This window comes from Phalacrocorax aristotelis, chromosome 2 (genome assembly GCF_949628215.1).
Source record: "Phalacrocorax aristotelis chromosome 2, bGulAri2.1, whole genome shotgun sequence".
Lineage (NCBI taxonomy): Eukaryota > Metazoa > Chordata > Aves > Suliformes > Phalacrocoracidae > Phalacrocorax > Phalacrocorax aristotelis.
Genome location: NC_134277.1, coordinates 142,883,694 through 142,908,831, shown reverse-complemented (window position 1 = coordinate 142,908,831; position 25,138 = coordinate 142,883,694). Strand labels below are relative to the sequence as shown.

General features: G+C 41.0%; 2 protein-coding genes and 1 long non-coding RNA gene across 4 annotated transcripts; 2 read left to right on the top strand and 1 right to left on the bottom strand.

The window, feature by feature from the left end:
* The first annotated feature begins 52 nt into the window (after positions 1-52).
* Positions 53-16,334, top strand: MTERF3 (mitochondrial transcription termination factor 3). 2 transcript variants are annotated; one of them, XM_075085452.1, is made up of 8 exons: positions 53-210; positions 551-983; positions 3,120-3,272; positions 4,290-4,479; positions 9,339-9,486; positions 10,738-10,809; positions 13,640-13,801; positions 16,080-16,334. In XM_075085452.1, exons 2-8 carry the CDS (start codon positions 656-658, stop codon positions 16,272-16,274), a joined length of 1,248 nt encoding a protein of 415 aa, XP_074941553.1. In that variant the 5' UTR covers positions 53-210; positions 551-655; the 3' UTR covers positions 16,275-16,334. The 2 variants fall into 2 exon arrangements, with proteins under 2 accessions (XP_074941553.1, XP_074941554.1); XM_075085453.1 differs by lacking the exons at positions 53-210; positions 10,738-10,809 and having other exon boundaries at positions 217-983.
* Positions 9,294-19,118, bottom strand: LOC142053597 (uncharacterized). The gene is made up of 3 exons (XR_012659270.1): positions 18,933-19,118; positions 9,971-10,789; positions 9,294-9,781 (listed from the first exon to the last, which is right to left on the bottom strand). It is a non-coding gene; the product is annotated as an uncharacterized LOC142053597 (long non-coding RNA).
* UQCRB (ubiquinol-cytochrome c reductase binding protein) lies at positions 19,107-23,845 on the top strand. Its single transcript, XM_075085454.1, has 4 exons — positions 19,107-19,205; positions 20,494-20,565; positions 22,300-22,466; positions 23,614-23,845. The coding sequence occupies exons 1-4, from the start codon at positions 19,187-19,189 to the stop codon at positions 23,689-23,691; spliced, it is 336 nt and encodes a 111-aa protein (XP_074941555.1). The 5' UTR covers positions 19,107-19,186; the 3' UTR covers positions 23,692-23,845.
* Positions 23,846-25,138: the final 1,293 nt, after the last annotated feature.

Genomic DNA, 25,138 nt, shown 5'->3' with positions numbered 1-25,138 from the left:
CTCCCGCGGCGCCCACGCGGGGAGGGAGGGAGGAACAGAGCGGAGTGGGGGGGGGAAGGAGGCGGAGCCACACCTCCCCCTTCGACCAAGCGGTGGGAAGAACCCTTCTCTGTCTGCTTCCCCCCCCCGCTCCCCGAATGGTCTCGCCCGGGTTGGGGCGGGGGGCACACACGTGGGCTGGGCGGCGGGCGGGAGCGGTGTGAGGGGAAGGTGAGGTGGCGGCGGGGCCTGGCGGATGGTCGGGGTGCTGGGGGGGAGGGTGCGCCGGGGGCGGCCGCGATCGCTCTCGTCCTCCCGCGGGCCCCACTCGCTGCGTGCCCCCCGGCCTGCAAAGAGCGGCGAGGGCGGCCTGTGAGGTGACGGGGAGGGCCCCGTCCTTCGGGGAGAGTGTAGGTCCCGGCTGGGCTCCCCCTGCGCTCCCAAGGGCGAGCGGGCGGAGGCGTCCAGAGGCGGCTCGTCTCCTCAGTTATACCTCCGTTTGTCAGGCGCTTAAAGCCTCAAAGTAGCTACTTAGCGCTTTGTAACGAGTAATTACTGCTTTAATGCCCAGGGAATTAACGCTCACGGTCCCAGCCCTGCGGGCGAGGTGAGGCAGCGCTGCGTTACTGTTCCTCGGGCCGCGGTCTCCCGGCAGGACGCTGCGCTGAGGAGGAGGATGGCTTCGTGGGCTCGGCAGCTCTCCCGCTGGCGTTGCCTGCTGCAAACGGCCCGCGCTGCTGAATTCCCCCGGAGGCTCAGCAGCAGCAGGAGCGCACAGGCGCGCCGCAGGCTCGCCCCTCCGACTCTGCTGCCCTCTAGAAATGACGTTCTTCCGTGGAGATCGCAGGCTTGCAGGCGGGTGTCTGCAGGGAGCTGTTCTCCGCCTGGCGGTGCCGAGGATGGATCCTTTTCTTCTCCCGAAAGTAACTTGCCCTCACCAGTAAAACAGGAACAACCAAAAGCAGAAACATTACCTAACCTGAACGCAAAAATACTGTATGAAGGTAAGAGGCCTTAGAGATACCATTTCTCCCGAATCTCCAAATAATGCTTTCACTGTTACCCTTGGCTCCCCATTTTTTGGCCTGTTTATCTAAAATATTTGACTGAAGTTCCTGACTTTCCCTTGGGTTTGGCCCCGTAGCTAACGCAGAAGTCGTGTGGTCGCTCTAGCCTATGAAGTATACCTTTAAGCCAAGATAAAGATATGTTTCGGGTAGAAATGTCAGTCAAGCTGCTGCTTGAAGAGCTCTTCGTAACTCAACCTGCAGCAGCTGAGCATTTGTCTTTCCCTTGTAGTTGTACTGGAACAAAATAAAGGGGTTTGTTGTGTTTTGGGGGACAGGAGTGGGAGAGGCCACCCCTGGAGCAGCTCACACAAAGCAGCCGTGTGAATCACCAGGGATGAACAACAGGAGGCAGCAGAGTGTGAAGCCTGCCTAAGTTAAGCACTGCCCTCATGAGAAATGCTTCTCATTGAAATGCTTCTCCTGAGGAAAGGAGAGACCCCCTTGGTGGTGTTGCCCTGAGGAAATTGCCTCACTTTTCTGTACTTTTATATCTAAGTGAGGATAAAAAAAAATACCACCCTCTAAAAATCTAGTATGCCGAGGAAACTTGCTCTGGATTACTAAGCAGTCTTGTATGTTCAGATTCTGCTTTGAGCCCAGCCAACTTGGATCCTACAGAGCTTATTTTTGGGGTGGCTCAGAGCTTCAACTGAGAACTGTGTGTTTGTGCAGCTGGTTCTGGAAACAGTGCTGCACCAGAACTGACAGGTCAGCCAGCTCCTATGTGTCTGCACCTGCGGTGCAGTTTATTTACGTGCCAGATTTTTATCTGCCAGCAGACTTACTGTTGTATATGCGTGTGTGGAGCATTTTGCCCAGTTGGCAGTGTATATAAAGGAATAAACATAATTGCTAACTTTTTTTTTTTTTTTGGGGGGGGGTGGGGGTGGTAACTTGAGGTATGTTTCTTGATAGGATGTTTAACGAAGTTAGAGTAGCAAAAAAATGGCATCCATGCTTCCAGAATGGACTTTGGTGTGTATTGGTTCAGTCCTCAACAGGTTGAAGGGAAATGCTTGATATCCATATAGATTCCTAGAGAGTTCTTATTACTGTTTAAGGTGTAAATGTTGCTAAAACTGTTTTACTGTGCTTTTGTTTCTGAGGCTTTGAGAAAAAGAAGTGGCAAGACCTTCAATAGTTATTGAGCTAGTCTGTGCAACTCTTCCTAGAACAATAGGATCTTCCTACTTATTATGGTACCTGTCTTGGTAGTTCTGGTGTGGCTTTGGTTTTTTTGACCCTAGTCTCTAGGAAGTCCTTGGGCAAAGGTACAGGACATGGAAAATCACCATCCTGAAGAGTTTATAGTTAGGACTGTCAGTCAGTATTGGATGCTAGCAGTGAGCCTGTACAACAGTAACCTGGATCTACCTTCTGTGAGCCCCTATCAATGGAAAAATGGATCAGTTTAGAGAAATGTTTTTTTTTAAAAAGACACTGGCCTCTGACTTGGAACACTTAAGGGGAAACTAATGATATTCACTTGGAAACTTCAACGACTAGGAAATGGAGCTTGACTTCCTTAGCTGTTAGAGGTGGTGGCAGTCAGCAGCCATTCTGTAATGGATAAGACACGATAGCTTAGTTGGAGTTGGCTGTGAAATACCTTGAAAGTTAAAACAACCACAGTTCAGGCATCAGATTCAGGAGAGGCACAGAGTAGCAGGCTTGTCAGGTTTTGAAAAATAATCTTTGCAGTCGCCTTTGATCTGGATAGCGTCAGGCAAGCATGCATTTGTAAAGACATGAAAGAAAATTCTTTTTCAAGAAGGTGATGTGATCTGTTGTCTACACTGATCAAGGCAGCAGAAAAAAGGCAGGCTTGCCGGGTACTACGCTCAGATCTGGCCACATGAGCAAGAGCTGATTGGCAGTGACAAGGAGATGGAACAGAGACAAAAACTGGGAGTAGAGACTATGTTTTAAAATAATAATAGATTGGCTGTTCGTGTCATTGCATGGTGTTCTTGCATTTTGAACTGAATTTTAAGAGATCTGGATCGTGTTTGGTGGGAGCAGCTTTGTCTTTCACAAAATGCATTTAGGTCTTCTATATTTGTTTCTTAGACTGGGATGATATCCCACCTTCGTCTGCTTTGGAGGAGATTTCTGAGGAAGAAGCTGTACAGATCATTGCAGAACCACTTCTTCCCCTTCAATCTTCCACACTCCGAGATTATGTTGATCACTCAGAAACCCTGGCAAAACTTGTCCACCTAGGTATGTGTGATTTTGTTTGTGTTTATGTGGTTTGCCTATATCTGGAGCTTTGGGGATTCTACAATTTGTGTTTTGATCCTACTGGTTGCCTTGTAAACTTGAAAGTAGGCACAGTGACCAATGGCTAAGGGCAGCAGAAAGCTATCCAGGGTAAATGGAAAAAGAGACGGGACTTCATGACTAGCTAGCAATGCTGTATTACTTGAAGACAAGACTGGCTAGCTTTGTCTCAGTGCTGTGGATGCTAGGAGGCATCGCCCATAGCTTCCAGAGGTGGGGAGCACCTTGTGTAACTTCATTGGTCTCTCTTCTTTTGGGCTGGTTAAAGATGCTTTAATTTGCTGCAGAAGAAATTGCAGCTTTCTGGCCTTGGAAGGAAGGAAGGAGAGTGGTTGCTGTGCAGAACTTTAGAAGTGGGGCACAGGAAACTGGAGAGGCAAGAAGGAAGGGATGGAAGAGAACCTTACTTCTCATCAAAAAGCACTTGGACTGGGCAGGGATAGATGAGTTCACAGTTGCTGGCCACCTCCTTGTCTCCCAGAAGTCCCAACGAACACTAGAAGGAGGTTGGAGAAATAAATATTTGAGAGGGGGTGATTTGGCTCCATGCAGTAACAAATCGCTATATGTGAGCCAGTATCCAAAGGCACTTCACTGCAAAATCGTCCCTTCCCCTTGTATAATGGAGTTGGGAATTCCTTGTACGTGTACTGCTTTGCCACAAGAGTAGGTCTCTACATGTGGCCCATGCTAGTGTACTTGATTCCTCACATGCCACTGCAAATGTCTTCCCTCAAAATATAAACTTAGCAAAGCTTCTAAAACTACTGCTTGTTTTGTCTGAAATTGTTCCACAACACACAAGGTGTTGTGACCTTGCTGTGTTGAGCAATTGAAGCATGCTAAATCAGTGCAAAAAAGGAGTAGTCCTGTCCATTTCAAGATGGCTTCCTGAAACATTTAGAGGAAGTAAGGTCCGTGTTTAATTAAAACAGTATCTAATTTTGTTTGTCGTAGGAGTTGACTTATCCCAGGTGGAGAAACGTCAAAAGGCAGGTCAACTCTTACTGACCTTGGACTTTGAAAAAGATATAAGAGAAATACTTCTGTTTCTTAAGGATGTGGGTGTAGAAGACAACCAGCTGGGACCGTTCCTGACCAAAAATCCATACATCCTTGCTGAAGATCTGGAAGCTTTAGAAACCAGGTAAGCCTTTCAAATAGCAGCAGGGTGTTAAGCCCCTTGGCTTGAAGATCTGGTTTTCCAGTTGGCTTAACCTTGGCTGAACCTGTGTTGCTGCTGCTTCCTTTCTCACTTGCTCCCAGGCTCCATGTTCCTGTGCCTTCCCATCAGTCAGCATTAACATGTGGTGTTATCGTATGTTGAGTCAACACCCTGATCCATCTGAAAACTGTCCATTAAAAAATTTTACTGCTTATCCCTGTCTCTGTGCCACAGAGGAAGCAGTTTGCCATCCTAGGCCACTTGCTTTACCTGTGTCAGCTTAGATTCCAAAATGTTGGTCCCTGAGGCTTTACCTAAATTTGCAGAACAATACTAACCTCTTCAGTGATGGTTTGAAACTGCTCTTCTGGATTATATGTCTACCCCTACCTTGTGAATTCTGCAGTAAAAGAAGCAGACCAGATCTCTTCTGTTTACTTCTAATAGCAGCAGAGGTTTTGGTGACTTTTTTTCCCTGTTGTCCAGCTCAAACTGAACACAAGACTACAATGAACTAATTCTTGTGAGTGTTCACACTTGTATGGCCCTAGAATGTTCCTCAGTGTCACCCAGCTTGTCTGAGCATAAGGGTAAATACCAGTCTCTTTAGGGGATTTCGTATCTTAAACCAAAGCTTATTTAGTTAGCTGCCCTGTGGAGTTCGGTTTGTTTTTTTAAGCTTATCTCTGTGTGTATCAAAAGCACCAAAGGTGGAATTCTTTTTTTTTTTTTTTTTTTTTTTTTTTTTTTTTTAAGAAAAGCCATTGTGTTTATGGATCTTTCTTCTGACACTGCAGGGGAAACAAGCTATTTTCTGCATTTACTGTCAAACTTTCATTTTCTGTATCACCCTCTCCTACTGCTCTCTGCTCTTTTTAATGTCTTAAATCTAGATGCTGTGTACTGCACTGTACTTCATGTGGTCTAGCTTATTAGAGAACACTAACTTCAGAAAATGCTGCATTCTGAATATAAAGGCTACTTGAATGAAAGTAAGCACTGAAGATATCAGATAACTGTGGACACATACTCCTCCTTCTCCAGCAGCATGACTTGGAAAATGATGGGATTTGTGTCAGAAGTTGACTAAAGTCTGCCGATTTCAGTAGTTCGAGTGTTGTCTGAATCAAATTGTATAATTGTATTTCTTGTTCTCTGACAACAGTGGGACTTCCTCTTTAATGGCAGTTGTTATTTCATTAACAAATCTTTGTCTGATCAGCTCTAGAGACATAATGGGATAATACTGCAACATAAAGTAGCTTTAAAAACCTGTAGCTGAGTTAAAAGGAAAAGGTGGTCAAAACAAGAATATTGAGGAGCTGTGGCAGATCTACCCGCCATGGTCTAAGCTGTTACTCCGAGCAGCTGTCTGTTCTCCCTGTGTTGGAAATCAGCCATCACTGTACTGTTTTATCACATATGTGTGCATCTGAGTGCAGATTTCAACTGTTCCGTTAGTGGTCTTAATCTGGGATGCTGGACTTCATCCTGCAGTGATGGATAGACCTGTGCTGATGCTGGTAAAGTTGAGGTTTTATGGTTGTAACTGTAAATATCTATTTGCAGAAGCCTGTCCTTAGTGGTTTTGTATTGTTAACTTCGGAGGACTAGTTCTAGAGCTTTAAAGATGAGGTTTGTATTTGTGGCAGAAAACCTTTTACTTCTAAAGAAAAATCTTCCCTAAGTTAAATAACTGGAATTAAAAGTCCAGATCTTTAAAATAATGTATTGTAATAATATAAATTATCTATTTTTTAAAAAAAGTTATTCTTAATTCTTCATTTATCTGAAATAACTGAATGTAGGTTTTGAGGCCATATTTTCACGAATCCGCAATGAGTTTTGCAAAGGTACTTTGCCCTAGGGATGGTGTGGTAGCTTGTTCCAGTCTTCCTCCTTCTTGGTTTATGGATACAGTCATCTTCTCTGTATTCCTTTGCTTTAGTACTTCATTCCATATTTTTGCAGGTGGGATCCCATTAAGACATGAGAGACTTAAGGTATCAGCACCAGACTATATGGTTGGATTTTTTTATCTCGTTTTGTTTTGGGGTTGGTTTTGTTTTGTTTTGGTGGTTTGGTTTTTTTAACTAGTCTCTGTTTTGCAGTCATAGAGATCCTAGCTTTCTTTACTCAGCTGTATTTGTTTGGTGTGTACCTATACGAATTTGATTCTGAAATGGCATTGCTGTATTCTTCAGATTCATACTTCCATTAGGTGTGTTGATTATAGAAAAAATTGCAGGATGGACTTTAATTCTTAAAATTACTCCAGACAGACTTGCATTAATCAACAGTTCTTTGCAGTACAACTTTTGTGTGCGTGTACTTTGTAATGTACTTAAAATACCTTTAAAAATTCCAGAAAATAAAGTCTTTCTGCTTGGCTTTTGCATGTAGTAGCTGTCTAAGACAGAAATCTGAAAATACTTTTTTTTTTTTTTTGAGACAGGCACATTAGTAGACTTATGTCTAACACAGACCTGACTTTTCTTCTTTCTCCTCTGTTCTTCCATCCTCCTGTTCTGTAAGTGGCCTTTCAGAAACACTATCCAAAAAGAGCCTGTGTCATTTTTCAGCAGTAGTTTTGAATCTAAATGTCGGAGTTGCTTATACTCTTCTGAAGACAGTATGTTTTGCTATGATAAACATTCTAACTCTCCTGTGAAGTCAGATTTGCTTTTCAGTGACTGTCCTGTAGTACGGTCTGGTTAGTACTTCATTTTCTGCAGCTTGGTTTTTCAGTGAGTTTACCTCTGGCACTGGTGAATGCTTTCCTGCAAGCTTTAAAGTAAGTGTGCTGCGGGAGCTGTGTGGCAGGCCATGAAGTGAATGTGTCTCTCATAGCTGTCTTTTGAAAGCTGAGTATCACCTTTGCATAAACACTTCGGTGCAGATGGACATGGTATTGGTTACATCACTCTGGAATGTTTTATTGCTATGGATTCCATGTTGCCAGGAAACAAAACACAAATTTCAATGGATTTGGCATTTGACTTCAGATAAACACTGTAAAAGTCAAAACATTCCATAATTCATAACAATTCTGACAGTTGCAAATCAGTGTCTGCACTGCAGCTGCACCAGATGCTTTGTTTTACGGTATTGTTAATGATGACTTAAAACTGTTAATGTGCTACATAGAACTGCTCACCCCTGTAGCAGAACGAGGGCTAACCTTGATGCCAACACTCACAAATTTATCTCAAACTTCGGTCAGGTTGGATGATTGTGCTTCTTTAATATACCAGTTTCTGGAGTCAGGTTATTAGAATCTTGCCATCCCTCTAAAGCTTTTCCCTGCTTTTCCAGGATGCAAAGATATGTTTCAGGTGTGAATCTTAATGATGTGTTAAGAGAAAACAAGTGGAGGGGAGTCAGGAAAACCGAAAGGTTTTATTTTTAATCTACTCATATAGCTGTGTTTCTAGGGTACTTGGCAGTTGTCCTCTTGAAAAATTGAATGGAAGAAGTATAGTGTAGCCAAGCTGCAGCATTCAAAATGTAATGGGATAACTTTCGAATGGGCAGTTGTTCACTGTTGTGTTCTGCATTTCTCCCCCTCCAAACCACTCCTTGTCTCTGAGGCTTCTGCAGCCAGTTCCATCAACACTGTCTGGAGCCTAAGGCTGCTACCTTTGGTGGTGGTGTGCCTGCTCAGCTAGGATTTGGTCCTCTACCCATTGTTCTTAGATCTTCTGTCTAGAGAGTTTTGGCTTGTGATGACTTCATTTTTGAGGGCTTGTGGAAAGAGAGGGAGGTTGTAAAGGCTGGAAGGTTTGGTTTGGTTTTGGTTTTTTTCTTTTTTTTTATCTCCACACGACATGATTTAACACACAGCCCATCTTTTGCTGAATACCCTCTTCTGCAGAATATTCTGCAATCCATTTAGTATTTTAATTACTGCCAGATAAATTCAGTTCTTGACTACTCTAAGTTAGTCTGACAGCAAATACTTCTGTATGTGTTTATCTATAACCAAAGGGAACCTCTTCAAATTCAGGTTTTTTGTAAATGGTATCACATGGGTTAATCATGTCACTTCTTATTTCATGTGCTGTATTTCCCCCCATTCCTTTTTCTGGGAGCTATGGTAATAAACTACTGCAAGTAGTAATCGAAATAGGATTTCACTTTCACTGAATTCAACAAAGTTTGGAAAAAGTTTTGAGTTGGAAAGGAAGAAATCAAGCTTTGTTGAGCATAAGAACTCTAGTCAGCTCCTTTTCCTTTCTGACAACCAGATGTTTTGTAACTAAGTCCTTGGACCAGTGACTGAAAGTAGGGACCTATTGTAACAAAAGTAACTTCAGTGGATTTAGAAATGTCTTTTTGGACGATGTCTCTACAGATAGCATTGTTGTATGATATTTCGACTCCAGCACTATTGGCAAAATAGGGATGTATGAGGTATAGTACTCTGTTCTTTCAGCAGTAGAAATGGAATTCATTAAAATAGCAAAAGGCTGTATATATCTTCTTGTCCATAGCCTATGATGATCTATTAATGTGTTTGCAATCTAGGAGACAGGCTGGTAGTTAAACGTAGGTTAACATAGTTATCTGCTTAAGTACAGCTGGAAGGAATTAAAATCTGTCTTCAGTATTGACATTCTGCTCTGAGGTTTATTTTACTTCTAATTAATTGGAAGGGATGGTATTTTGCTTTTATGATAACTGCAGATTTCCCCCTAATTATTTTTGGCAGGGTTGCATGTTAATGCTAGAACATCTGTCCATTTATAAGATATCACTGAGGAATTTAAGCAAGTACTGAATAAATGGAGGCAATAAAATTTTCATCACTGGATTTTATTTTGTTTTTGTTCTCTTTCTAGAGTGGCTTACCTAAAATCAAAAAAATTTGGTAAGGCAGAAATTGCTCAGATGGTCTCAAGAGCTCCATATTTGCTGCTGTTTTCAGTGGAAAGACTGGATAACAGACTGGGTTTCTTCAAAAACGAACTTGGCCTCAGTGTAAAAAAGGTAAAGACTATACACTCAAGTCTTTAGGAACTTTGACAGTGACAACTGTAAGGCCTTGGAACATAAGTACTTCAAGTGTTTGGAGGTTATCCACAAACATTAGTGACATGACCGATGGTAACACAGAGCGTTACAAGAGAAGAACATGATTTTAACTGTCTATAGAAGTAGTGTGGACATCTAACATTCAAAGGTCCTGAAGTACAGTTCTTGAAGATGATCTACTGTAGGTTATTCTCAAACAAGCATGTGTGCGTCCAGTTTTATTATCTGAGGTGGGTTGGAGGATCCATTGCTGAAACAGAAAGCAGCTGTTTTAACTTCTAGAGAATTAATTGGCACTCTTCATCTCTTCAAGATACTGTAACATACTTAACTCATTGGTGAAAAATAGTCTAATCTGCGAACATCATATCAAACTAAATGCCAAATCATACGTGCAGCTCACCAGGAGGAACCCCTGGGTTTGCTGGTGAGTGCTTACCGCATTATGTGCTTAGCAGGTATGTAGAACCACGCTTCAGGATCTTCAGAGAAGGTAGTAACTAGACTTTCCTGGAATAAGTGGGCAGTGTTAGTTGTTTCCTGCAGTAGCTGGGGATTGCAATAAATGTCACATTCCAAGTGGAAACTGGTGTTCTTCTGATGGCTCTGTTAGCTGAGCTGTCACAGTGCCTGTTGCAGTGCCTGTTGCTGGCCTTTCCATGCTTGGGGTAAGAGATTTCTCTGGAAAAGTGTTTAGTCAATTCCTTGTACACATGGCTTAAGGGATGTAGAGTTCTTGTATGGCCATAATACTATGGTCTAACCAGATCCTGAGGCAGTCAAATTCCACTGCAGCTGAAAAATCCTTTTATAGCCTCTATCAGGTAGTGTTTTGATCACTTTTTTTTTTTTCCAAAAAGATGGGAAGAAACAACTTCAGCACCAAGAGAGACTGGGCACTTGAGCCCAGTCATATGCTTTTTTGGGATATGCTTTTACTCCCTCTTCCTGTCTGTTTTACAACAGCTATGTTATTTTTTGTTTTTCAGATGAACATATTTGAGTAACTTTTTGCATCTTAATATACTGCAGCTGCATGCAAACTCAGCTTTGGCGTAGCAATGAAATGAAATGCAAGTGAAAGTGCATCCCTGTTTCAACTAGGAAAAAAGAGTTTATATGAGATCTCCATCTTTCTTTCACAGATGGATTCACAAACAAGTTTTCAGTAATAATCTTTCCTTTGTGTGTTTTCCTTAATTGTAGACAAAAGATCTGGTAATTCGTCTTCCAAGGCTACTGACTGGCAAAATAGGGCCTGTAAAAGAAAATCTTCAGGTGAGCTTACTAGTAGATATTAAAAGTGTATTGTGTATCCACATAGTTTTAAAAGTTGTCAGAAGGTTAAATTCCTGCAGGAGAATCCTGCACAGAAAGAATTCAGTGAAATAATTTTAGTGGAGAGATAAAGTAACTGAGGATTTTGTAAAACAATTTCTTTTCTGCTATAGCTTGCAAGCTTACAGTGTATGTGGAGCGGTATCTTATTCTGTCTTCTACTCTGATGTAGGTTAGAAACTTAATCTGGGCCCCTTCCTCCCAAAAGTTGCCATCTGATAACACCAATTGCTGCCCATTTCTTTACAATGAGTGAAAAACAAGGCCTGCTCCCTCTTCTTTTTTTTTTTCCTTTTTCCCCTCCTTAATTATTATGTTTTTTTGCTAACTTGGATTGTCCATGAGGATTTAGGAGCAAGAAATGTGCAGTTGATTATTTTCTTCTTGGCAGGTAGCTAGGCTGCCAAAATGTGCATTTGACACCTATTGTCTGATAGCAGATGGTCGTTATTAACAACTGTTGGGTAAATAACTTCAAACCCACAGGGACTCCTTTCCCTTTTGAAAATGTAACTATGTATTGGTTTAATTATTGTGCTATAAAGCCATCTAGGCCAAACAGCATGATGTAGTGTAACAATTTGAGAAATCCCATTATCCTATAACGCGTAGCTATGAATTAAAATACATAATTTTCAGACAGACTCACTGCTCTGAAACTATTAAACACTGGGAATCTTGCAATCTGAAATGTGTGTGTGGCAAGGGAGGAGACTGCAAAGTAGCAGACTGTTCCAATTAATAGTGCTTTCTTTTTAATGAACATTGTTTCCACAGGCTAGGGATTCAGTATATTATACTGAATGTGTTTTTAAGATCCTCAGTTCTATGCAACTATGTTGTCTATCTACCAAAAAGTGTATAGTGTAGCATCCTTATTTTTAATATGTTCTAGAGACAGAGGAAGGATTTTTAGGTCCTCAATATTGAAATTTACTGATACTTAGAAGCTCCAGCCTTTCGGGAGGGTGGATGTCTCAGACTCAGAATCCAGGTTCAGACCTGCATGTCCTAAGCTAGCACTCTGAAAGTGGAACCATACACGAGCAGTTCAGAAGTGATCTGGTGGTATCCCTCCTTCGGAGTGGGCTGTTACTTAGAAACAACAGCAGCAGCTGATACTGGTTGTCAGAAGATCCCAATCATGGACTAAGTGAGCAGAAGGATGGCTTATTTGGTCCTCTGAAGGTTTCCTCAAGTACAGTTAGAGATTCACTGATAGGGTGGAACTGCAAAGCTTGTGTTACCACTGCCTATTGTGGGAATCATACAGAGTATGTTGAATATTGCTGGGGCGTACACTGTAAGGATATTAGCATATGTGGTCTAGAAAGTCTTTGAATATTAAATATGTTTGCTGTCACACTGAGAGCAGTCAAAGCAACTTAGACTTGAGCTCACCATTCATGCCAAGAGAGCGCTGTTCCATTTCACAGAGTAGAAAAGAAAAGCTCAAGATTCTTGCCACAATTGCCACTGTCTACAGTGGGGCCAGCTATACATCTCCACTGATTTAACATCAGGTCTTACTCTCGGTTGTGTATCTAAATGCAGCAAGTTACCCCTGCCAACTCACATCTGTGGAAGACACCGCTAAAGGGCAAACACAACTCTTCATACTTGAATGCTGTCTTAGTTCTTTAGTATTTCTTGAGATATGCAAATATTTATAAAGCAGATAAGGAAGAACCAGGAGTTGAAAGACCTGATGATAGTCACCTCTAGCAGCAATTCCCTGCAAGGATCTGGAAGTCCTAAGGTAGCTTCAAAACACAGAATCTAAGCCCTTCCCTTTGTATTTGCCAGGCAGTTTTGGAAAAGAGCTGCAGTCCTGGCACATCAAACTGGAAAAACAAAAAGCACCACCTTTTCGCCAACTGAAGAAATACCTGAGTTGGATTTGAAAGTCTAGTTATGTTGACAGGCAAGCATGCCCACTTCATGACTTAAAACAAGCTGCTTGTAAATGTCACTGGAGGATAGAAGAAGTGGCTGAGTTACCAGACACTCTTGAATGCTGAATTCCTTTCTCAACAACTCAATGAACTGCTTGCCATTCTGCACTTTAGGAGGAGTGTTCATGATTTTATTGAAAAAATGTGTTCTGTTTCTCCTTTTGGGAAACCATAATTGGACTCAGGGCAGTCTCTGAAAAAGACGTATTACTGTAGACATTAACTAACTGTAAAATAAACTGAATACACTGCAAATTCCACACATCTCTTTCAGGTTCAACAGACTTCAGTTGAAGATTACAGGACTGAAATTATACTCCCTAATATAAAAATATAACTTGGATACATTAGCAAAAGCAATAACACATTAACAAAAGCAGTCGCTAGCTATTTGATTGCTGTGTTTTACAGAGCTCAACAGCTCCACAACTAGAGAGTCGGTCTCTTTTGACAGCTTGGTATTGAAACTGATAAAAGACTCATAGGAGAGAATTTTTATGCTTGTAACTACCAGGCATATTGAGACACAGCTTTTTATGTTCGTATCTCAGCCAAGCTGAAAAACGCATAGCATTCACAGAAGTCATCTTTGCTTCAGGGATACTCTATAAACAAATTAGACTTTAATCCAGAATGATAAATAATTTGCACTGTCTGACTTGAGAAGAACTGGAGTGGCAGATATTATTGTGGGTTTCATTCGTGTTGCTGTGTGATAAAGGGTAGAAGAATTTTGCGTTAGTTTCAGTGGCATGTTAAAATAAGCTAAGTTTGCTGTACCTGACTCTTGAAGGTAAAATTGTGCCCTTTTTCAGGTTTTCCAGATTGAACTTGGTTTTCAACATAATGAAATTCAACAGATCGTGTTTAAAACCCCCAAGATTTTAACTGCAAGTAAAAAGAGACTCAGACAGACATTTGACTACTTACACAACATAATGGGCATTCCCCACAACATGCTTACTCACTTTCCTCAGGTGAGCTGTTAATCTGGGCATAAACTGTGCTTTTTGCAAAACCGCTTCACTAGTTTGGTGCTGAAGGTGGAGCCTCACGTATGCAGGACACGCATAAATTCTTCAACTTGTCTGTGGCTTTTACTCTAATTGGGATAACTTTTATTAGCAGTTCAGCAACCAGTGAGGATTGCAGTGTGGAAGTGCCCTTCTTGCCCTGGCACTCGTGGCACCACCACCCCCAGTCTTGTGAATTTTTAAGTTTTCAACATAAGTAGTTACGCTCATCTCCTCTGGATTCGTGCAAGAGAGATTACTGCCTGCTTAGGTGTTCCTTGTCCTGAAATCTTATCTAGCAAAGAGATGCAAGTGAAGACAGATCATGTGGAAGATCTGTTCATTAGACACATATATATAAACATTTCTTTTGGATTTGTCTAATTTAAAAAATAATTTTTATAGATTCTATGATCTGAAAACATAGTTTAAATGTAAGAGAAGTTAGGCAATCAGATTCTCATTGATTTTTCCTGTTGCTGCATCCTTAGCTACAAAATCACAGGAGTGAAAATAGATTAGTTTCTTGATGACCCTTTTGGGTTTTTTTATCTCATTACTGTTATTCCCTCACAAATTAAAAGCTGAAAGCATTAGTCACTTCATCCAGTGCTGACATACAGTCACACTACCTTGTTACAAGTTAAAAAACAACAAATCACATATTACAACTTCTGAACTGCAATGATTTTCTTCCTAAAGCAAGTCTAGTAGGGAATTTAACTGTCTAATCTAACTGGCTAAAAAGCCAAAATTATATGGGGAAATAAAACTGCTCCCCAGGATTTTGGTTACTTATCTTGCTATTTAACATATCATTACTTACCAAGGATGCTTGCTATAGCTCCAATCTGTGTGTCACTTTTGCCCTCCTTCACCTGTAAGTGACAAGTTTTGCTTACTTCCTTCTCAGTTGTCTTATTGTTGGCTTTGTGGTGGTTCACCTCATTATTTCTCTTCCCTTTGTTTGGAAGTGTAAGTGGAGAGTTTTCTCTAGTCCTTGTTCTCGGTGCAGTCGCTGTCTCTCTTCCCTGTTCTTCCCATCCATTCTCAAACACTGAGAGTTCCAGGATGTGGCTAGTGCAACTCTGTATGTGGTCTGGCCATTAACTTGGGCATTCACAAATGCATACTTGTGTTCATCTGTTGCTGCTGCTATCCTGAATGACAGTAATGCTAAAAATAAAAGGCATACAGAACTTCCTATTGTCAAATAATCTCTGATGTTACAGCTGCTGTTGTAACCATCCTTCCTGTCAGCTAGCTCCATAAACAGTGGTTAAGGTTTTTTCCCTGTCTTCTGACTCCCCTTCAAAATTCAAAGAAGGCAGAGCAGAAATGGTAGTTTTGTTTTCTGTCTTAGTTCAAATTAGTTTGCATCCTCAGGAAGTCCTTCCTTCCGTGGTGGAATCTCTCCTTTTTAGTGAATCTCTGCTCACTTTCATTGCTCTAGCATTCTTGTTTTCACCAGCAGCTTCTCTCTCCAGTTATACTGCCCAGAAATGCAATTAAATCTCTGCTTTTAAGACTCCTTAACTGTGCATCTCTTGTTTTCCCTGCCCCTCTCTCTTTTTAGACATTCCACTGATTTCCTCCATGCTTCCCTTACCATTGTTCTCATCTTTGTCTAGAATTGTCTTTGTGACAACTATCTTCAAAGGTACCTGTTGCTGTGCAGCAGAAGAAAAGAGGTTGTTCTGAACCACTGCACTGTGCCTTTTGGCTGTGTTATGGCAGGAGGCGCAGCCGCTCACCTCTTCCCTTGTCACTGTATTGACTCGTATTATTCCATGTGGTCACCTGTTCACTTCTTCCTTACAACAATGCTCACCTGAATCTATGTATAGTAGAGAAATATATAGAGTATAAACACTTCTGGCAGTATGGGAAGAATGCCTTGGTATTCTTGCTCCCTGTTTCTTTCTTGGCTGTGATTACACAAAAGTAATATAGTTATCATATATAATGAAAAAACCTAATGTGCTTAAGGGAGTTATTATCACTCCCTGATTTCCCTTGTCTATGTACCTCAGCATATTGTACTGAAGCATTTATTTAGAATTTAGGTAATTTATGTATAAATGTAACCTACCTGGTGTTTGACATAAATTAGGAGAAAAGATGCAAGTTATTTGTTTTCTTCCTAGATCTTCAGTTTGTCTAAAAAATGCTCTTACTTTAGATTAATCAGAATCTGAAATTTAGCCAGCCTAAAACATTCTTCCCTTTCTTTCTTTCTTAGGTTTTCAACTCAAAGCTATTACGAATCAGAGAGAGACATATGTTTCTTACATTCTTGGGAAGAGCCCAGTATGACCCAGCACAGCCCAGCTACATCTCTCTGGACCAGCTAGTATCCTTGCCCGATGAGGTGTTTTGTACAGTGGTTGCCAAAGCTTCTATGCAGGACTTTGAAAAATTCTTAAAAACACTTTAATTAGTAACACATGTAAAAAGGAATAGAATAAAGTTATGAAGTAAACATTTTATAAAACTACTCCTTTTTATGGTCTCTTAACTTCTTAATTACTGGTTTAAGAAGTTGCTTATGAAACATTTGTAGGATGTAATGGCTGTCAGTAATATTCTTTATGGTGACTTGAAATATATTTCAAAAGTATTAAGTGAATATATGTTGTTTGCTACTGATGCAATCCTTGTAACTAATTACTAACTTAATTGAGAGTGAATGATGTGGCACACTAACAGAAAAGTAAATTAAAGTGGATTTTTTTTTTCTTTCAATAATTTCAGAATTTTAGGAGGTGGAAACACTGGCTAGTGACTTATTCCCTGTCTCACCCTCTGTCTTCTCCCTCCCAAAAATTAGAATAACAAGCTAATGCAGTCGTGAAGAAGTGGCGTGACTACCTGCTTTTATTTAACAGCTAATAATGGTATGCTTTTCCTCGTAGGGTAGGAAGAAGTACACTGTTACACACGTGAAGCCCTTCATACAAAAGGGCATTTTTCAACTGGTTACAAACGTGTTTCTCTGTGAAGCTGGCTGCTGAAGTTAATATCCTAAAAGCTGTGCAGTGAAACTCAGTTTGACATATCAAAGAAAGTCAGGAAGCTGAATCCAGGCAAACTGCAGAAAGGAAATACACTCCTAAGATTTCAGGGACATGTGTATTTTTATTTTAAGTCACTTTTCCGCTTGTTGAGGAGGTAAAGCAGTTTTTCCCCACCCCGGTGAGATTTGTATGTAAGCATACAAAAAGAGGCTGTAGTATATACTTAGCTGACAGAGATCTTGCTCAGTTATAAGAACTGAAGTAAATGCTAACATTAGGAATCGCAGGAGTATTAAAAGTACTTAATCCTGCCAGTAAGCAAAGCACATTAATAGGGAATTATCAAATGGTTCACTGTATTTGGTCAAAGGGAAGAAACTGACTAAACCCAAATGCAAACTGTCTGATAGTTTATTGTTTAGAAGTTTCCATTCTTTCTGTTTAAATAGTTCAGGAAACTGAAATCCAGATGTTTTCATTTGCATTTAAGCTCATTTAATGAAAAAGTCTTAATGTTTTAAAAGCTTACTGTTGGAGCTTAAAATACCAACTTGAGCCATGGAAGAGCCTGAAGAGGATTTTGTATGCAGACAGATGAATAAAATTCAAAAGGTTAAATTCCCCTAATAGGTGGGAAATACAGTAAGGTTAAAGAGACATTTACTATTCTCATAAAGAATGAGAATAGTAGTGACCTCTGGATGACAGCTTGGGTCTTCTATCCAAAGTAAAAATGTGGATAATGACGTGGGTCTTTTATCTAAAATGAAAATTTGGAATTTGAATTACAACACCCAAGAAAAGGAATGTTGTCAGAACAGGCAGGGTGCAAAATGATTTACTGGGGCATCTTCACTTGAAACACAGTAAAAAGCCACATTCATTGTCTGCAATATATATCTGAGATGCTCTCTTTTGTCTTTCGTTCTCATGTTTCCCCCTCCATTGGCCTGGGAAGATCACTTGAAATGCTCTATTGAGTAGACTGTTCTTGGTGGAGATGCATAATATTTCATCTAAAGTGGTGGCTGAAATGTGATGGCTAAACACTTTCCCCATTCCTTCCTTTTAAATAAAAATATCTAAGTCTAATTCAATATGCTTACTTAGATTTTGATTGTGTTAAAGCCTAATAACAAACTATAATCTTCAAGCAATCTAGTAAAAATTAATCTTTCTAGTAAAAATTAATGTTAATAGAAAGTGTGTGCGTTCATAATGCCAAAGTAAAGTTTGCTTTTGCAGATTTACTCCGCTGTCCTTCTCACAATCTATATTACCATGTAACAAACCATTATAATGTTACATTATAGAATACGTATATTTTTAATGTCTTTAAACTTTGAGCTTTTAATTCCTTTAATATTTTTAAATCTAAAAATGCTGCCAGAGCTAAAGCAGTGTCTCTGAAATGTTAAATGCATGAGCTTAAGCCAAAATAGCTGCCCAGAAATACCATGAAGAAAGGAAGCAAAAGATTTTATGGGAGCACTAAAAGGAAACGGGAGAGAGGGTACAAGAACTGTTTGAGAATCGTGCCAAATACTTTTTGGCTTTAAAATTAAAAAAAACTCTTTAGAGGAAATGGTTGGCCTAGAATTACCAAACTTATTGTAGTCCCCTGGTCTTGATAAGGGCCTTTGACTGAGCATGTTGGTTAGCTGAGGCTTGCCGGCTACGCGGCCCGCTGAGGTGCAGCTGAGCCGTGCGGTGCTTGCGTGTCACGTTCGGCCGCGTCATTTTCTGACTGAAATTGCCTACTGTAGCAATATTTCCAGAATAACTCCACGTACTTATTTTATTGCTTTTAAAAAAGCAGCGGTCCGTGTCTGAAGCAACTGCTGGGGACAGGCAGTGATCTGCGCCTCAGAAACAGCCACTCGCCCGGCAGCTGCGATACCTGAGCGGGGAGGGCTTTCTGCTTCTTTCTGCGATTGGCTCGGTGCTTTGCTTACTGCGCTTTAACTAATTTTTAGCAAATATTCACCTTTACCCCTCCGTTTGCGGTTATTGGTCTGAAGAGCCCTCACAGCGCCCAGTTACATCAGTTCAGCTGCCTCGACTGACGGCTGGATTACCTTAAACTGAGGCCAGCGGTCGCTCACACGCACTCCTGAGGCTCCGCGTTACGGCCGTGGCCCCGCAGGTTTGTATTTTGATTTGGGGATGTTCGCCACCATCCTCCATAAAGCCGCGGCCGAGCGGCGACCGCTGCCATTCAGCTACCGCCGCCGAGCCGCGTCCCGCCCGGCGGTGCGCATGCGCCAGCGGCGGGCCCCGGGGCGGGATACCGCGGGTTACCCAGAAAGCAGCGCGCCGCGCCGAGGTCAAGATGGCGGCGAGGGCTCCCGGTGAGGCGGCGGTGGGCGGCTGGCCGGCCGGGGGTGGTCGCGCGGGGCCGCGACCGTGGCGCTTGCAGTGCTGAGGCTCGCCCTGTCCCGCCGCCGGGAGGCGAGGCGGGCCGTGAGGGGGAGGTGGGGAGCCGGGGAGCCGGTGTGCGCTATGCGCCGTGTGCCCTTGACGGGGGCAGCGCCCGCAGGCAGCGCACCGCACCGCTGGCAGGGCCCTGGCGGGCGGCCGTCCCACCTCGCCGGCCCTCCCGACAGCGGCCCCTCGGCCGGGGCCTCGGCGGAGGGAGCCTGGCTACCCGGTACCGAGGTTTTCTGGGAGCGCCGGAGGAGCCTTTGGGCTGCCCCGGAGAGGCCTCGGGCTCGGTGTCCGGCCCGGATGCTGGCTCAGCCTTGGCTGGTTTAGCGTACTCCTCTCAAGCCCCAGCGTGCGAGGGAATAAGGCCTGATGAGGTAGTGTGCCCATGGGGTACGGGTAGCACACGTAGCACTGATATTATGGGGTGACTTAGTAAGACTACTGGCTTAAGGTCAAGAAAGATAGCTAGCCCTGGCTGCGTTGCCCATATCGTGCTGTTTCTGGGTTTGTAGACCCTTGTTGAGCTAGTTTAATGGTATTTGGCCCTACATTGCATGTGCTTACATGTAAAAACACCTTTCTTATACAAAATCACAGATAAGGAAAGATGAATGTTCTACATGTGGTATGTTTTATTTTTTCTTTTTAAAGTCAATTATTTTGTTTTGATGTTTCACTCTTAACTTTCCAGTTGACTTTGGAAGCTCTTTGAAAAAGGAAGCTCTGGAATAGTATTTAAGTAACTGGAGAGGAGAGCGGAAGGTTAACAACATAATAATATGCTGGCCTTGAAATTTAATTAACCCATAGTGAGAGCTGTGGAGCTTAGATAAATTATCTGAGAAGCACAGTGGTTTTGCTTTATGTAGAACATTGTTTTTAGCTCAAGCAAGGGTTATGGAGCTGAAAAGCATTGGTGCTGTCTTTGACAGTGAACTGTTAGTATTGTTTCAAGGCTTAAAGCAGTCTAATACTCAAATTCTGTGAAACAGAGGTCAAATGATTGTATATAACAAGCGCTCGTTCTGCCTGTTGGGTCAGTTAAGGGATGCTGAAAAGCAGAGAGGCCAAGTCATATACGTTCAAATTCAAACTTGATGTAGTGTTGCATTACTGAGTGTGAAGGTGGCCAGCAAGTATTTGTGTACTGTCATAGTACTGTGTAAATGTTGAGTTTTATCTTGCTCTGCAACTGATGATAGTCGCATTCAGTTGCAGGAGGTGGCCGCCTGCTAGACAGGATTCGCAAGTGGTATTATAATGCAGCTGGATTCAACAAACTTGGTAAGTGTTTCACTGAATTTTAAAAACTCTGCAAAGGTAACAACCCTCATATTGCTTATGGTTCATAACTGGGGTATGTACCTGCAGTTTGGCATAAGTTTTTGATCAGAATTAGCTACTACTTTCAGGGGGGAAAAGTTGGCAGAGCTTCAGTCATCATGATTGCTACCTAGTAACAAATCGGTGGCTTTTCTGTTATTTCTGTGTTTGCTCTTGTTTTCAGTGAAGTAACTTCTAACAGCTAAGATTAAGCTAGAGCAGTTGGAAGAAATCTTTCACAAAGCAGTCCTGAAAGCTTAATCCCACCAAGTCACTTTCACCGGTCAGTATCTTCTAAACCAAAGGCTGCCCTTGAAGCTGGAGGGATTGCCCCGATAGCAGTCTGTCTGCAATACTTACGCAAAGTATCCAAAGTGCAAAAAAGGATTTAGTTAGTTCTGCGCTTTGTATCACCGTAACTTCACTTGGTGTGTCTCTGGCCTGTGCAATGGTGAAGTAGGTGTAAAAATAGTGTGAGGAGGTTGACTTGGTGGTATTGTCTTCAATTTGTTCAGAGTTGTTATCAAGTTTGTTTCAACTATTTAGATGGCAGGATGACATCTAAATGACAGGAGAATCTGAATATCCAGAGGCTATAATTTACTGCTGACTGCAATATGAGCAAATCTTTTAAGGGAAGTTAACATACCTGCCCTGGGGAAGTTAGAAAAAAATTGCAAGACAACTGTAAAGGAATAAACTTAGGTCTTTCCTCCAGAGGTGCAGTGCTTAGGCCCTCTTCTTATATGTGTGTTGAAATTCTTAAAGGCAGTAATACTTTTTGCTGTTTTTCTGGCAACACAACTGAAAATGGAGGTGAAACACCAAATACAATCTAGTGATTAACCTAGTGGCCGTGCTCCCTGTGCCTTTGAAGTAAATTACAAAACTGAATTCAGGAATACATAGCTCAAAAGAAGTATGTTCTATTGGGAGACTACTACCAATTCAAGTCACATGAGATCAAAACCTCTAACCACAAGTCAGCAGGTATACTCTTGTAATCTTCATCAATCTTGGAATGTTACAGAAGTAATGTTTTGTCCTAAGTTGTTAATACTGAAACTTAAAGCAAGGTTGGCCTAATTCCAGTAAATGGTGTGGGCGTGTTCTTGGCTTTGAGAAGACTAGGTACTACTTCCTGATTTAACTTCTGATTTGGGGTGGGGTGGGAAAGAACTAGCTTGGGCACAAACATCTAACTTCAGGATTCCATAGTTTAATATAGTCAATGGAGAACTAGATACTATGCACAGTGGGGTTTAGATAATAATTCTTAAGTACTGAGGTAGTCACGTTTGTGGTTGACTGACTCTAATGGATTCAGAGCTCTTAAACTCTTTACCTAGACAGTCATCTTAAATACAGATATAAAATTAGGTAAGCATAATCCAGATCCAGAATACTGGTCTGTGTATATATACTCTTATGAAACACCTTGAATCAAACACCGGTATTCCCCACTCCTCCTTAAGAAAAGGAGTAAAACCGAGTAAATAGAGTGTGCGTAAGCCAGTGTTTAGCATTTGCTCACTGTGAGCAATTGGTGGTTCTCTTCTCCTAGAGTGGTTTGTTTTTCCTTCGTAACTTTGCATTGGAAATGTTTTGCCCATGTTATGTAGAAACACCTATGCTAATCCTACATCTTACTTAAGAACATTTATTCAGTGATATTATAAAATCTTCTTGGTACAGGATTAATGCGAGATGATACACTGTATGAAGATGACGATGTAAAAGAAGCACTGAAGAGACTTCCAGAACATCTTTACAATGAAAGAATATTTCGCATAAAGCGAGCACTCGACTTAAGCCTGAAACATCAGATCCTTCCAAAAGACCAGTGGGTGAAGTATGAAGAGGTAAGTGTACAGAGTGTTTCCAAGGTTGGAGGTCTTAAATGGCACTGCCATGACTGGTCTTTGGGATTTTCAGGCTCTGAAGAGATGTATGCTTACATGTTCTTTGTAATGAATGAATGAGTGTGTCTTGTAGGATACCTTTGGAAAACACAGCTTTTGATCGCTGTTTAAAAATCTGTTTTTCAGCAGAAGTCATAACATCTTGCTTGGGATGACAAAGGCTTAAACTACAGTTCAGAGCCATAGCACATTGTTTGTATTCAGGCAAAATATGTCTTCTAATCTTTCAGATTCCAAGCTGTAACTAGCTTGGAAATTCTTATAAAAGGTCTCTTGCTTTTCTGATTAATTTATTGGATTTTTGAAAAATCTTGAGCCAAAGCTTTTATTCATGGAGATGCCAAGGAAGAATAATTTAAAAGGAAATCTTACATGAAAATAAGTGTCATCTTGTAATTTGAAAAGCAAACTACATCTTCCTCTTCAGATGTAACTAAATTATCTTTTTTGTAATTCACAGACTTTTCATTACTGTCCATCTCAGCTTTCTCCAAATTACCAGGCAGAGAGGAATTTTGTCACTAAATTTTGACTGTAGGGTAATGTAAGGGTATTATGTTTCTCTGTACAAGCAGAGGCTGTTTCTTGTGGTGTTATTGTGATATTTAGGTAACTGCTGCATGGAATAACTGGTTGCATGGTTCCTTAAGCAGTGGTTTGTTTTGTAAGTGTTAAACACAGTCAAGGTGTTCCATCAAATCCAAGTTTACAGTGCTGTTTAGAAGTTAAGTTCAAAATTAGTTTCTCCAGAGTGTTACAGTTGGACTTTGAACCAGTTAAAGTGGATCTTGTATATTTGGGTATCTGCCAAAAGAGCACTGTTTCTAAATTTATAGCTGGAAGCATCACTTCGCTTGTTAATGTTGGTGAGGTGTTAGGAATTAGTGGTTGCTGCAGTAAAGAACTTGTCGTTGCAGACTTGGCAGATACAAAGTTTACTTTTTTCGGAGAAAGTAATATTTGAGTTGCTTTTTTTCTTGTTAGGCTGTGTTTTTTGTCTCTCATTCCTCCTCAGATTTGACTATCTGTAGGGATGGCTTGAGGTGTTTTGGGCCTCCCTGTAAGTTTATATTCTCTTCTTTTTCAGGATAAGCATTATCTTGAACCATACCTAAAAGAAGTAATCCGTGAAAGACTTGAAAGAGAAGCATGGAACAAGAAATAACTCTTGAACTACTTCATGCAAATATCCACATATTTCTGATCTCTTTAAACATTCAGTTATAGAAGTCTACAGGGAGGCAAATGTGAAGCTGTTTCAGCTTGTTCATTGAATCTGTTCATCCAACTAAAATAAACATGTCAACGTATAAAACCTACTTGGAAGAGTTCTTTGCAAATGTAACACACTAATGTTCCGATTTTTCCTATGAATGTACACATTACATATTAGCTTAGTGATATGCAGACTTCATTCCAGCTTTTTGCTTCTTACTCTTTTCATAGTAGAGCTGTTTTCTGCAGTAGTAGGATTAGGTAAGGTACAGGCAGGGCTGTTGGTGCTAGCTGCTCTGTTAAATTAAAAAGGGAGTGCTTATTTCCTTTATGACTTCTCCCTGGAGATAACGATACCAGACCTGTGTTTGATGTTCCAGTGGCATCATGAGAGAGCAGAATGTAATATTCTGCGCATCTAAGCACATAAGTATTACAGTAATTGAAAATATGGATGATTCCTTAATCACATAGTTAGGAAATGTTTCACTAGCTTTTTATACCATATACATTGTTAAACCTTAAAAGACTATTTTCATATAAGCCATAATGACTCTCATTTCATATTCTTGAGACTTTTTATCCTTTTAAAGGGTAAAAGTGGTATGCTGATATGCTTTCAACAGTGTAATTAACTTCCTATATATTTTTTTCATGGCCTAAAGCATGCTTTTTACAGTGATTGGTACCAAGTACTTTAAATTATCATGCTTAATGACATTAGAGATATATGTGGAATTCAGGCTCTGCTTAAAACTGGAAGGAATTCAGTTGTATCCAGAAAATACCAGCCATTTCTGGCTGAAGACCTTGAGTCTAGTCTTTCATAGTTTAATGGTAGTGTTAATTTGAGACACATTTTGGTATTACATATGAAATTCAAAGCCTATCATACAGTGCTTTGTGTGTAGCACCAATAGGTAGTTTGGTAATATTTGGTAGTTGGTGATAGTCCCAAGGTTAGTTTTTTCTTCTTGTTATGCATGCTTGTCTGCCAAGTGCAAGAATCCATTGACTGAAAGCTTAAGCAGTTTATCAAAAACCAAAATTACATAAATATGGAGCAAACCATGCCATACCAATTCAAAACTACAGGCCAGAGAAGCAGAATACTGGACTGGAAGTCTGAATGGAAACCATATTTTAACTTTACTCATCACTCTGTTGTTAACCTTCATCTGCTTGCGTCAGCTGCTTACACCTGTAGGATGGATAAAGTGATCCCTGGGTGACATTTCAAAACTTCACAGCCTGATGCAGTAAAACACTGATATTCCTTAAAAGTCTATGGGGAGATTATATTAAGAATGTGAGGTTTCTTTCATCTCCTATAGTAAAATCTTGAAGTGTACATAATTTAATGTATTTTTGAGAACTTTCTAATTTTCTTCCAGGAG